This window comes from Suncus etruscus, chromosome X (genome assembly GCF_024139225.1).
Source record: "Suncus etruscus isolate mSunEtr1 chromosome X, mSunEtr1.pri.cur, whole genome shotgun sequence".
NCBI lineage: Eukaryota > Metazoa > Chordata > Mammalia > Eulipotyphla > Soricidae > Suncus > Suncus etruscus.
In genome coordinates, this window is record NC_064868.1 from 15880227 (window position 1) to 15892399 (window position 12173).

Consider the following 12173-nt stretch of genomic DNA (forward strand, 5'->3'; position numbering starts at 1 on the left):
AGTCGATAATAGATGTAAACTTTAGTACTGTGTAAAATTTGTGTGGAGGGAGTGAGTGTATGTATCAATAAGAAAATAATTTTCCTTGATTTCCCCCAAGATATATGGTGAACTGTTATGCTCAGAGAGCATTTTGAAGTGGATAATGATATATTTATAGATACTCAGCAGCAGGGGACTTAATCTGACTTTGAATAAGTTCTTTGGAAGACAAACTTAGACATTGGTTTTAGCTTTATTTTACTTCCATAAAATTCTTTCCTGCAGCAAAATTCTATAATTTCATAACAAGTATGAATAGAACAGTTAATAATGGGGAGGCAGAAGCATAGCATAGGTGTAAGGCACTTGCCTTATATGTAACTGACTTGGTACAATCCTAGCACCACGTATAGTCCCCAGAACACTGCCAAGAGTGAACCCTGAGCGTAGAGTCTAAAGTAAGCCTGAGAACTACTGGGTATGGCCCGAAACCAAGTCAATCGTTGAATAAATAGAAAACAAATAATGATTTGTTGTACTCATCAAACAGGATCCACAAACTATTGCTCCAGTGTGAAACTTGGTTCATTTCACCCAGTTGCAGAGAGCTTAAACACTAAACACAAGCACAGGGTGTCTGAAAACTGATGATAGACTCCAATCATTTTCATGTGCCAGATTGATTTCTACCATCTACCTGAATTAATCCAGCTTAAGTTGTTAAGCAAGTTAGAAATTCATGCCATTTAGTAAAAAAAATTATAAAAAAGAAACTCATGCCATTGAAAATGTGCGGAGGTGATGGATTTTACGCAGGGATTCTGGACCTTTCTTGAGATTTTCTTTACAGTTTTCATCTCTAAACTGATATATCCAAAAACCACAATAATGTTTAGGCCAGTGGTTCTCAGGTAGGGTGATTCTCTCACACCAGAGGATGTGAGACTGGCCATATCTGGAGACATTTTTGGTTGTATGCCACTGGCTGATGCAAACTGTGGCAGAAATCAGGAATGTTGCTAAACACAGGACAACCACTCAGCACATCCATCCAGTTTATAATGCTCATAGTGTTGAGGCTGAGAAAGTGGGATATAGGAAGAACTTATTTTTCCTCTATCTTGTTTCAAGGAACCATTTTTGCAATAGGCTCCTTTCCACTGTCCCCACAGTGTCTTTGCCTATAAAGAAAGTTGATGGTCTGCTTTTCAGGATCAGTCATGGGTAAAAGGAGCTGATCATTAATATCATTTCACTTAGCCTCAAATACACGGGGAGGACCACTCTATGTGACCAAGAGAAAAATAAGCACCTATCATGTAATGGTAGTATTTACTTGTAAGCAAGTAAGAGTAATTCAGGCATTATTAAGAAGCTTGTTAGCTGCTAATAATAATCATTTCTTCTTTGCCATCAAGTCCTTATTGTTGGATTTGGGGTTATTCTTCTGCACTTGTGTTTTTTCTTTTTTTTTAATTGAAACCATTGTGATACAATAAGAGTTTCTGATATATAGTAAATTCAGTCCATTCCCACTACCAGTATCGACCTCCCGCCACAGATGATCTCAGAGTACATCCTATACCACACCCTTTGATCCTTGGATTTACAGTATGGCAGGCTCATTTAAGTTTAGATTGTTAAAGTTTAGGTCTCTTGATTCTATTTTTTAATACTTTATTTAAACACCTTGATTACAAATATGATTGTAGTTGGGTTTCAGTCATGTAAAGAATACCCCTCTTCACCAGTGCAACATTCCCATCACCAATGCCCCAAGTCTCCCTCCTCCCCACTCCACCCCCGCCTGTAATCTAGATAGGCTTTCTACTTCCCTAATTCATTCACATTGTTAATGATAGTTCTCAGTGTAGTTATTTCTCTAACTGCACTCATCACTCTTTGTGGTGAGCTTCATGTCATGAGTTGGAGCTTCCAGCCCTCCTCTCTTTTGTCTCTGAGAATTATTGAAAATATGTCTTATTTTTCTTAAAACCCATAGATGAGTGAGACTAATCTGTGTCTGTCTCTCTCCCTCTGGCTTATTTCACTCAGCTTGATTTTGGCTTGTATATTTAGTTTTGTTCTTTCTTTCTCCACTAATGCATCTGAGACCACTAGACCCCCCGGCCTTCATCCTTTCTTATCCTTTCTTCTTAGTTTTATAGAAAAGTGCAGAAATATGCGAACAAAAAAGTTATCTATGTCCCAAGGTTCTATGAAAAAAGCAAGAGCCTCTATTTAAAAGATAAAAAGAAAAAAAGAAAAAAAAGGGGGGAAATAGTGTGTGGGGGCAGGTTTTGTAGTTGTTATTGTTGTTTCCATAGGTGCAGCAAAAGTGAAGAAAAATAGAAAGGAAAATCCTTTGTTCTAAAAATAGGGAGGCCCTCCCCATGAAGCAGCCTGCCATATGATCAACTACAGGCACCTGTGTAATTCTACTATTATAGCTTGCTAACATGTCTTTAGTTCCTTCAGTCCCAATTTGCATGAATTCTCTTATTTTCTGAAAGAGATATTTAGTTGAATTATTCTTTTATAGATTTCTTAATTTTATAGGTAGTAACTCCTTGATTTCCAGTGCTAAAACATTAAGTATTGATTTTAGGACTTCATCTATAGGACTCAGGTGTTTTGGAGGACTTGAAAATTTGCCAGGATTTCTCTCCATATCCCCAACTATAGGTGTCTTCCTTAGCTTTTCCATTGATCTTTGCATTTAATGGTTTGGAATATTGGAGTATTAGGGTATTTAAGAAAGTGATCAATTGAACTGTTTGTATGATAGGTAGCTCAAGGTATAGCTTCTTTAGAGGTTATTTTTCTAAACAAGCAAGGTTTTCTATGTATTATAAAATATTGCAAACTAGTTCATTGGATAGCTCAGCTGGTTTTGAGCTGTATATTTTCTAAGAAAAATAAGTGCCAGGAACTATATATAGATATATATATATGTATATAAATTGAAGTGACTTTAATATATGCTATAAAATTAAAGTACTTCAATATATTGCAATATAAATTGAAAGGATACTAGTGGGTCCACAAGTTTTGGGGAAAATGGGTTGATGATAAGAACAGAAGGTCCTAACAGCCCCTTTAACATTTGGTGGGATGAATTAAAACGAGAGGTTCTATGTTCCAGCCCAGACACAGACCTGACTTTGCTGAGGGGAAGATGATCAGGACTGGTGCTGGAACCGGAATAAGGCTGAGCAAAGACCCTAAAGATCGCACATGTATTTTTCTAGGCTATCTGAATGTATACTTTTCTAGGAAAAGATATGACTGGGATCAGCTGACTAAAATACAAAGATTTTCTTAAGGAAAATGTAAGAGAAATGACTATTATGGCTGACTTGCAGAGCCAGTCTCTATACAGCCACTTAACAATTTATTATGAATTGAGGTTGCCATGGACTGATAGAGAAGAAGTGGAAATAATGAAAAGGAATCAGATTTAGGTAGACTTTTAATCCACAACCTTCAAAGGGCTTCATAATGGATGTGTAGTAGAATGTGATATAAAATAAATAATAATTGGGGGCCGGGAAGGTGGCGCTAGAGTTGAAGTGTCTGTCTTGCAAGCACTAGCGTAGGACGGACTGTGGTTCGATCCCCCGGTGTTCCATATGGTCCCCCCAAGCCAGGGGTGATTTCTGAGCACATAGCCAGGAGTAACCCCTGAGTGTCAAATGGGTGTGGCCCAAAAACAAAACAAAAAAAAAGAATAATAGTCAGATCGATCTTTAGTTTGAGTTATTAAGATTTATTCATCTTTCACTTAGATGTGTAAGTTTATAGAAGAATATATCATAAGGAGGTTGAAGATCTTGTGGAGATCACAAAATAGGTCCTAACTGGGGATATAAATTCAATGTATTGATGTCACTCAAATCTATAGTATGTATGGAAATACCCAATGAAGTGGTGGCAGATACAAGTTTGAGATCAAAACACTGAACCATGGAAAATTTTAATAGTACATTACATTCATTGAGGAAAGGAAGTAAACATCTCTCAAGAGACAGAAAATGAGTGCCTAATGAGGTTGAAAACTCGTAGAGTACAAATCCACACAAAGACAGTAGTTTGTATGTGAGGAGAAATTGATGAAAGAATAAAGTGTATTTTTTTCCACGACAACTTCTTAATTTTCCAGGTACTATTCTTGGTCATAAAATATCCATAGTCATTAAATATTATTGATACTAAGAACTAATCAGGGATTTAACCCTGTATGGTCTTTGATAGAGTAATAAGTGGTGTGGGCAGCTATTAGGGGCTTTAGCCTGAATGAAGTAGGGTAAAGAAAGACTGGGGGAAAATAAAATGGATTCTTTCCTACAAAGAAATTTTTACTGCTATATAAAGTGAAGAATGAGGTGGTAACTAAGAAGGGATCAAGATTGCTGCTCCCTTATAACAATACACTTTAATGCTGATAGAACTCGTTGCTTTGAGGAAACACAGTGCTGATGAAGATAGTTTGAGTATTGTTCTTGGATAGGTAGAAAGGGATGGAACAGAGTATCTTGAACACAAACAAAATGTAAAACCTCGTGGAATATCTTACACAAAACATGAAGGGGGAAAGAACAGAAACCAATAATAGCAACTTCAGAAAACCCTAAATGTATTATAGAAGTCAGCAGTTCTGGGCTCAGTTGGAATATGGTGTGCTAGGAAGAAAAGTTCATGGGGACCTTTTGGGTGAGGTCAGGAAAAGCCTGGGGCTTGGTGCTGGATGTTCTGAGGAGCCCTGGAAGGGTTGGGCATGGGGAGAGGCGTGAGATGGAAGAAATGTCACCACAAGCCCAGGAGAAAAGCATCTAGAGAACACCCATTACTCACAAGGCTGACAGGCCTAGAAGTATCAAGATAGACCAAGAAGAGCCTTTTGGAGAAATGGAGAGAACACACGCCCAGTGGAGACAGTCATTAAATAGTCCCTTAGTTTTTTGTATAGGGATAGACTTAACATATCCATGGAGTTGGCATTGAATAAAAGGCTGCATGTTTTCTTTTTGTTTTGCCTTGTTTTTGTTTTCTGTTTGTTTTGTTTTGTTGTCCTGTTCTGAGACATAGGTATCTCTTTTCCTAAAAGAGGGAAAACTGCCATCTTTGTCCTTTGAACAAGTCAGGAAGCCTCTTCCTGCTTTCCAATTAACTTTCTTAGCCTTAAATACTGTCAAGTTACCAAATTTTTTGTACCATAAGACACATGCACTCACACACACACATGCTCACACTCACACTCACACACAAAGTGCTTCTTATAGAGTGAATGCGCCTAGAGCTGAAGCCTGAGTGCAGGGGAAGGAGAGCATCTAAAAATTCTATGTATCTTGTGGTCAGGTGCTTCTCATAGAGCAGAAAATATGGTACTTTGCTTATCTGGACAGATGTGTAAACCTTACACAGCTGAGCAAGGTTGCTTCCTTTCTTTCCTTGTGTGCATGTAGGCTAACAAAAAGTATTTGTGGTAGCTTAGTGGTAGAGCACATGTCTCATATGTGTGTACAAAGTTTTATCTGATTAAAAGGTTATATTTGAACTTCTGAACTTACTGAGCTAAAATATTAATAGAATATGCTTGTCCTTTATATAAGACATTATCTTGGAGACCTCAATAAAACCACAAATTTAAAGAGTGGAGACTCTATTTGTCTATTAGACTAGGTTTGTCTATTTTTCTAAGCACTAGTTTTGATAGAAAATGAACTTCCAAATTTCATTTTACTTAAGAGTTACCTAGGTGATTTCTCAAAATTTCAGATTCCTGGGGCTGGCATGCCTTTGAGTTCCATGTTAGCCTGGACTCATCAGATTCATTTTCTCTATTACCTGGTTACATCTGTAACCACAATCTTGTGATCACATGTTTTCCAGATGCCCACACAAATGTCTGAAAACTAACCAGGAAATGATTCATTCCAGGAATGTAATTATTTGTCTATGCAGCCTAAAAGCTAGTGTGCATTGGGACTGGTGTGTTAGTTTAATAGATAGGCCATTTGCTTTGTTACACAGCAGACCTGGGTTCAATTCCTGACACTCATATTGTTCCCTAAGCCTTCAAGGAGTGATCTCTGAGTGCAGCATCAGGAGAAAGCACTACACACTGACAGATGTGACCCCTCAAAAGGCAAAATAAAGTTAGTTTATATCAATTTTATTGACAATATACAATTTTAACTGTCCTATTACTTGTATAATCATTTTCACTTAGCAAATTTGCTTGAACTTAAAAGATTCTCCCCAAACATCTATGCCCTAGAGCTTAGAGGTAATATAGGAGTTAATGCTCTTGCCTTGCATGTGGCTGATTCATATTTGTTTCCTAAGACCTTATAGTTCTCTAAGTACCATCAGGAGTGACCATAGACCATAGAGATAGGAGTAAGCCTATAGAAAGGCAAAATTTCTATGTTTCTTCCTGCCAAATCATATCAAAATGCTAAAACTGTTTAGACAATTCAAAAATAAGTGCTTAAAAGAACTCAGGGCCTTGGGACTCTAGAACTCTACTAGGTGATTCAGAATAGGAGCCTGCATTCCTTAGGATAACCAAAGATCTAGGTAGATGCATTATGTTATTAGAGTCCTGGTCTTCATTCAATTCATTGTCAAATTTGATCAGACCTGGGTGCAAGGCTTGCTGTTAAGTGGTAGAAAGGTAGTGAGTGATACACAATCTTTGCATCCTGAGCATTCAAGACAAGAGAAAGACAGTGGACAAATAGACAAGCATTAATGCAATGACACATTGAGATGAGTTCTGAGATCAAGAAACCTAGGAACACTGACCTTGGACTGGAAAGGTCTAAGGAGGCTTTTTCTGAGTCTGTGGAATTTAAGATGAGAAGAGGAGGAACTGTGACATGGAAACTGCTGGGCAAGTTAGTCCCAACACAGGAAATAGCAATAGCATTGGCTGGTACCTATGCAGCGCTGGATTGGCCTGTCTGGAGAACAGGATGAAAGAGACAAGCATGAGAGGGAAAGTTGAGGACATCATTCCAACTTTTTCTTACGGGGAAACTCTTTGAAACTGGATTTTTTCCTCAGTGAAAATACCGATTTGATTTATATTTCTACCTGTATTTTACCACAGTTTAATTATTTTCTCTTATTCTTACTAGTTATTATATTTTAGTGTTTGAATATGGCATAGTACTTTGTGTTGCAGTTGAATAAATACATAGTTTTAGAGTGGAGCTGCTCAAGAGTGAATCTTGACATGCTTTTTACACACAAAGTAAACTTGGACATGGTCCAACATTGCTATCCAATGTGTCAGCTATGAAATGGATAGCAATGTTGAACCATGTCCAAATTTACTAGCCTTTTAATGTTGTTCATTAGATGTAATAAATATATGCTAAGATGATCTATGTTTTTAGTAATGGCAATTGATATTTAAAGAAATTCCAGTTTCTCCCATGGATGGTTAGTTGGCCAAGGGCAAGAGTGGACATGAATAGACTGGTTAGAATTTAGTTGTATTCTTAGGAGAAAATGAGATGAGAGAAATTGAAGGTGGGATGGTGTTGAACAGAAAAGTCAAAAGGGTTTTTTTTATTTGGGGGCAAAGTTGAGAAAACCAAGGTAGTGATTCATCATAAGAGATGTAGAAAGAACAGCTCTCTGAATTCTGGTTGCATAAGGAGCATTAAAACCATCAGCATCTTCATCATCATCAATCATCATCAGGATTATCAACATTTAGTGAGCAGGTCTGCATGACAGGCACTGAGATAAAGTTTTATAAACACCTCTTAAGATGTGGAGGCTTAGGTACAGTGACATTCGCCAGAAGAGAAAGCCAGGACTTCAGTATTGGATAAATGAAGTCTGAGATGACATCAAGATAGCAGATGAAAGGGTCAAGAAAGTAGTTGCATCGCCAACTCTATAAAACCCCAAGATGGCTGGATTTGGAGATAATATTCCCAAGTCATGAACTTTGCAATGGAATTCACCACAGTGTTCTTTTATATAATGATTCGGACTGTTACAATCATGGTTTATTTCTTTTGGCCTGATTCTCTATTGAAGAGTTCAAGACCTGCTTCCTAACAACCTTTATGTCAATTTAATGTTAAGTTGATTCTCCATAGTGTAAAAAATAAAAGAGGCATGAAAATCTCTGACTCTGAAACCGAACTGCTCAATTTGCCTGCATTAATTGGAAGCTCCAGGTCTCTGAAACAGTTGAGAAAGGTATGACACTTGGGTGGTCATAAAGAGGCTGTAACTTTGTACATCAATAAGGTTAATGGTTAATGTCATTGTAATCAAGTTTCCTAAACTATGATAAACTTAATTTAACTGTTAGAGATAAACTGTTCGAAAATGGAGAAAAGCCAGTTGAATTGATACTGTGAAATCAATAGAAGGACATTCACTCATCTGGGTACAGAAAAGTTATTTCTTGACAGTGTTTAAAGTGACTCTGAAATAGTTTCCCACCCCCACACAGTTAGTGGCATAAGGTCTTGAGAAAGCATGAAACATTTTTTATCGGCCTCATTTTTTATTACGCGTGCCAAATGCAATTCATTTTCCATAGAAATTCACAAGCCTGATTTGTGGCCAAAATTTCAGTCAGTGAGTACTGGAAAGTGAATAAAATTGTTAAATCCTTTGATTTCTCATGCTCTCTCTCGCTCTCTCTCGCTCTCTCGCTCTCTCTCGCTCGCTCTCTCTCTCTCTCTCACACACACACACACACACACACACACACACACACATACACACTCTAATTCCTTAAAAAGCAATGCCTTTGAGTTTTATTATTTGGCATCTATTACCCTCGGCAATCAAGTGTGTTCGAGAAAAAGCCTATATAGAAAGTTAGCACAGAATGAATGCAGGCAGTGTCTACACCACTCTTGCAGCAGACTTGCTTATGTTCAGCTTGTGGGGTCTCTTCATAGTTCTTCTCATGCCCGTCCAAGGGCAATGGGACCTGCATTTTAACATGAATACACATACGGGTTTTTCAAAGTGGCAAACTGTTCTTTTCTTTAATTGTGTTCTCTTTCACCCTGAGATGGAATTCTCCAGGCCTTATGCATTCATTGACTGAGTAACAGCCTCAGCAAATTTTGCAAAATGTGAAGACAAAATAGGCCAAATAGAAGTTGCTTGAACCTGTGTTACAATGTGGCTGTAAGTTCCTTATTCCCATGAATAGTTTGGAAATACAGAGTGTTAGATGAAAATATAATTTAAAAAAAAAAATAGAATTGTGACAATTACAAACTAAACTAGCAGTATTCCTTCTGTAGTTATTTTTGCGAGTAAAATAAGTTACATGTAAATGTTGGATTAAAAATATTAAACTTTATTTAAGGCACCATAATTTATTATACTGGAAATATAGGGTTTCATGCGAACAACCTAAATGTTGGATATTTTTAACCCAGTGATCACTGGGCTAGCAAGCCTCTTCATTGCACTGCATTTTTATTGGCATTATTTCTCCATTGCATTTTTACTTATAATATTAAAAATATCCAATAGCCTCTAAGAAAAAACTTTATATTACACTGCTAAAAATTACACTTAGAAAAAAAAATTATACTTAGGGGGCCGGTGAGATAGCATGGAGGTAAGGTGTTTGCCTTCCATGCGGAAGGACAGTGGTTCGAATCCCGGTATCCCATATGGTCCCCTGCCTGCCAGGGGCGATTTCTGAGCATAGAGCCAAGAGTAACCCCTGAGCGCTGCCGGGTGTGACCCAAAAACCAAAAAAAATTATACTTAGATGTCAAAGTAATAGCACAGTTGGTAGGGATTGATCCTGGCTTTGCCCTTAGGAATTACTCTGGCAGGCTTTGTGGAACATATGGGATGCCAAAGATCAAACCCAGGTTAGCAGCATACAAGGCCCTCCTGCGGTACTGTTGCTCTGGCCTTGGCAGTTTGGTATTTTTCCCAGAAAAATAGCTATTTGGATCATATGCCCTTTTATAGTGGGCTATTTATCTTCCTGTTATGAAATGTTATGTGTTCTTTATATATTATGAATACAAGACCTTGAATGATGTGTTAGTATTTCATTGAAACACTCTGTACCCTATACATCACTGGTGTTGTTTCTTGGCACTTTGCTGTAACATAGAGTAAAATAAAACCACTGGTTGTGAGATCATCCCATGTACCCTATCTTTAAACCCAGGAAGATGGGTCTGAAGAAGCAGGATAGCAGTGAATAATAATAAATCAAACTAGTCAGTAGAGAGTAATGGAGTCCAGTGACTTCTCGTGGCTTCTCCTTTGTGAAAAGCCCGAAAAACCAAAAGCCAGAACTGCCTCTTTCTTTATTAAACCAATACCCATATACCAGGAGGGGAAAGGTCAAGAGTAATTAAGGTGGACTTTTACATAGCAAAAGAGAAATTTCTGGGAAAGAGGAAGATGACAGAAAACCTTTTTGTGGAGGGGAGGTTAATAGCCATGTGTCATCTTAGGATCCCACACTTTCTGTTTAAAACAAAACAAAAAACTGAGAAAAGTTACAAAAGTTTTGTTTTACCCAAGATCAGAACTTATAAAAGTATTGTTATTTTGCAAGAGTCACAGTAAAAGTTGTCTATAAAAGCAGCAAAGGTCAGATTGTGCATACATATTCTCAGAACAATCAACTTTTTCCAAATCTTTGTTTTAAACATATCACAAAATTTCTTCATAGACTTCTTTTAACATAAACACTAGAACCTTTCTACAAATGTACTTAACTTGAAAATTCTTTTTTTTTTTTTTTAATTTTTTTTTTATTTAAACACCTTGATTACATACATGATTGTGTTTGGGTTTCAGTCATAAAAGGAACACCACCCATCACCAGTGCAACATTCCCATCACCCAAGTCCCAAATCACCCTCCTCCCCACCCAACCCCCGCCTGTACCCTAAACAGGCTCTACATTTCCCTCATACATTCTCAATATTAGGACAGTTCAAAATGTAGTTATTTCTCTAACTAAACTCATCACTCTTTGTGGTGAGCTTCCTGAGGTGAGCTGGAACTTCCAGCTCTTTTCTCTTTTGTGTCTGAAATTTATAATTGCAAGAATGTCTTTCATTTTTCTTAAAACCCATAGATGAGTGAGACCATTCTGCGTTTTTCTCTCTCTCTCTGACTTATTTCACTCAGCATAATAGATTCTGTGTACATCCATGTATAGGAAAATTTCATGACTTCATCTCTCCTGACAGCTGCATAATATTCCATTGTGTATATGTACCACAGTTTCTTTAGCCATTCGTCTGTTGAAGGGTATCTTGGTTGTTTCCAGAGTCTTGCTATGGTAAATAGAGCTGCAATGAATATAGGTGTAAGGAAGGGGTTTTTGTATTGTATTTTTGTGTTCCTAGGGTATATTCCTAGGAGTGGTATAGCTGGATCGTATGGGAGCTCGATTTCCAGTTTTTGGAGGAATCTCCATATCGCTTTCCATAAAGGTTGAACTAGACAGCATTCCCACCAGCAGTGGATAAGAGTTCCTTTCTCTCCACATCCCCGCCAACACTGTTTATTCTCATTCTTTGTGATGTGTGCCATTCTCTGGGGTGTGAGGTGGTATCTCATCGTTGTTTTGATTTGCATCTCCCTGATGATTAGTGATGTGGAACATTTTTTCATGTGTCTTTTGGCCATGCGTATTTCTTCTTTGTCAAAGTGTCTGTTCATTTCTTCTCCCCATTTTTTGATGGGGTTAGATGTTTTTTTCTTGTAAAGTTCTGTCAGTGCCTTGTATATTTTGGAGATTAGCCCCTTATCTGATGGGTATTGGGTGAATAGTTTCTCCCACTCAGTGGGTGGCTCTTGTATCCTGGGCACTATTTCCTTTGAGGTGCAGAAGCTTCTCAGCTTAATATATTCCCATCTGTTAATCTCTGCTTTCACTTGCTTGGAGAGTGCAGTTTCCTCCTTGAAGATGCCTGTAATGTCCTGTAGTGTTTTGCCTATGTGCTGTTCTATATATCTTATGGTTTTGGGGCTGATATCGAGGTCTTTAATCCATTTGGATTTTACCTTTGTACATGATGTTAGCTGGGGGTCTAAGTTTAATTTTTTGCAAGTGGCTATCCAATTGTGCCAACACCACTTGTTGAAGAGGCTTTCCCTGCTCCATTTAGGATTTCCTGCTCCTTTATCAAAAATTAGATGGTTGTATC

At 37.7% G+C, this 12173-nt stretch overlaps 2 protein-coding genes across 2 annotated transcripts in view; one reads left to right on the forward strand and one right to left on the reverse strand.

The window, feature by feature from the left end:
* The window catches only part of ARHGAP6 (Rho GTPase activating protein 6), a 289551-nt gene that overhangs the window by 114912 nt on the left and 162466 nt on the right, over window positions 1-12173 (forward strand). The gene's annotated exons all lie outside the window — the stretch shown is intronic.
* AMELX (amelogenin X-linked) overlaps window positions 8795-12173 on the reverse strand; it is a 29421-nt gene continuing 26042 nt past the window's right edge. Inside the window, exon 5 of the mRNA XM_049767459.1 lies at window positions 8795-8956. Coding sequence (XP_049623416.1) covers window positions 8795-8956 — 162 coding nt within the window. The remainder of the gene's footprint in view (window positions 8957-12173) is intronic.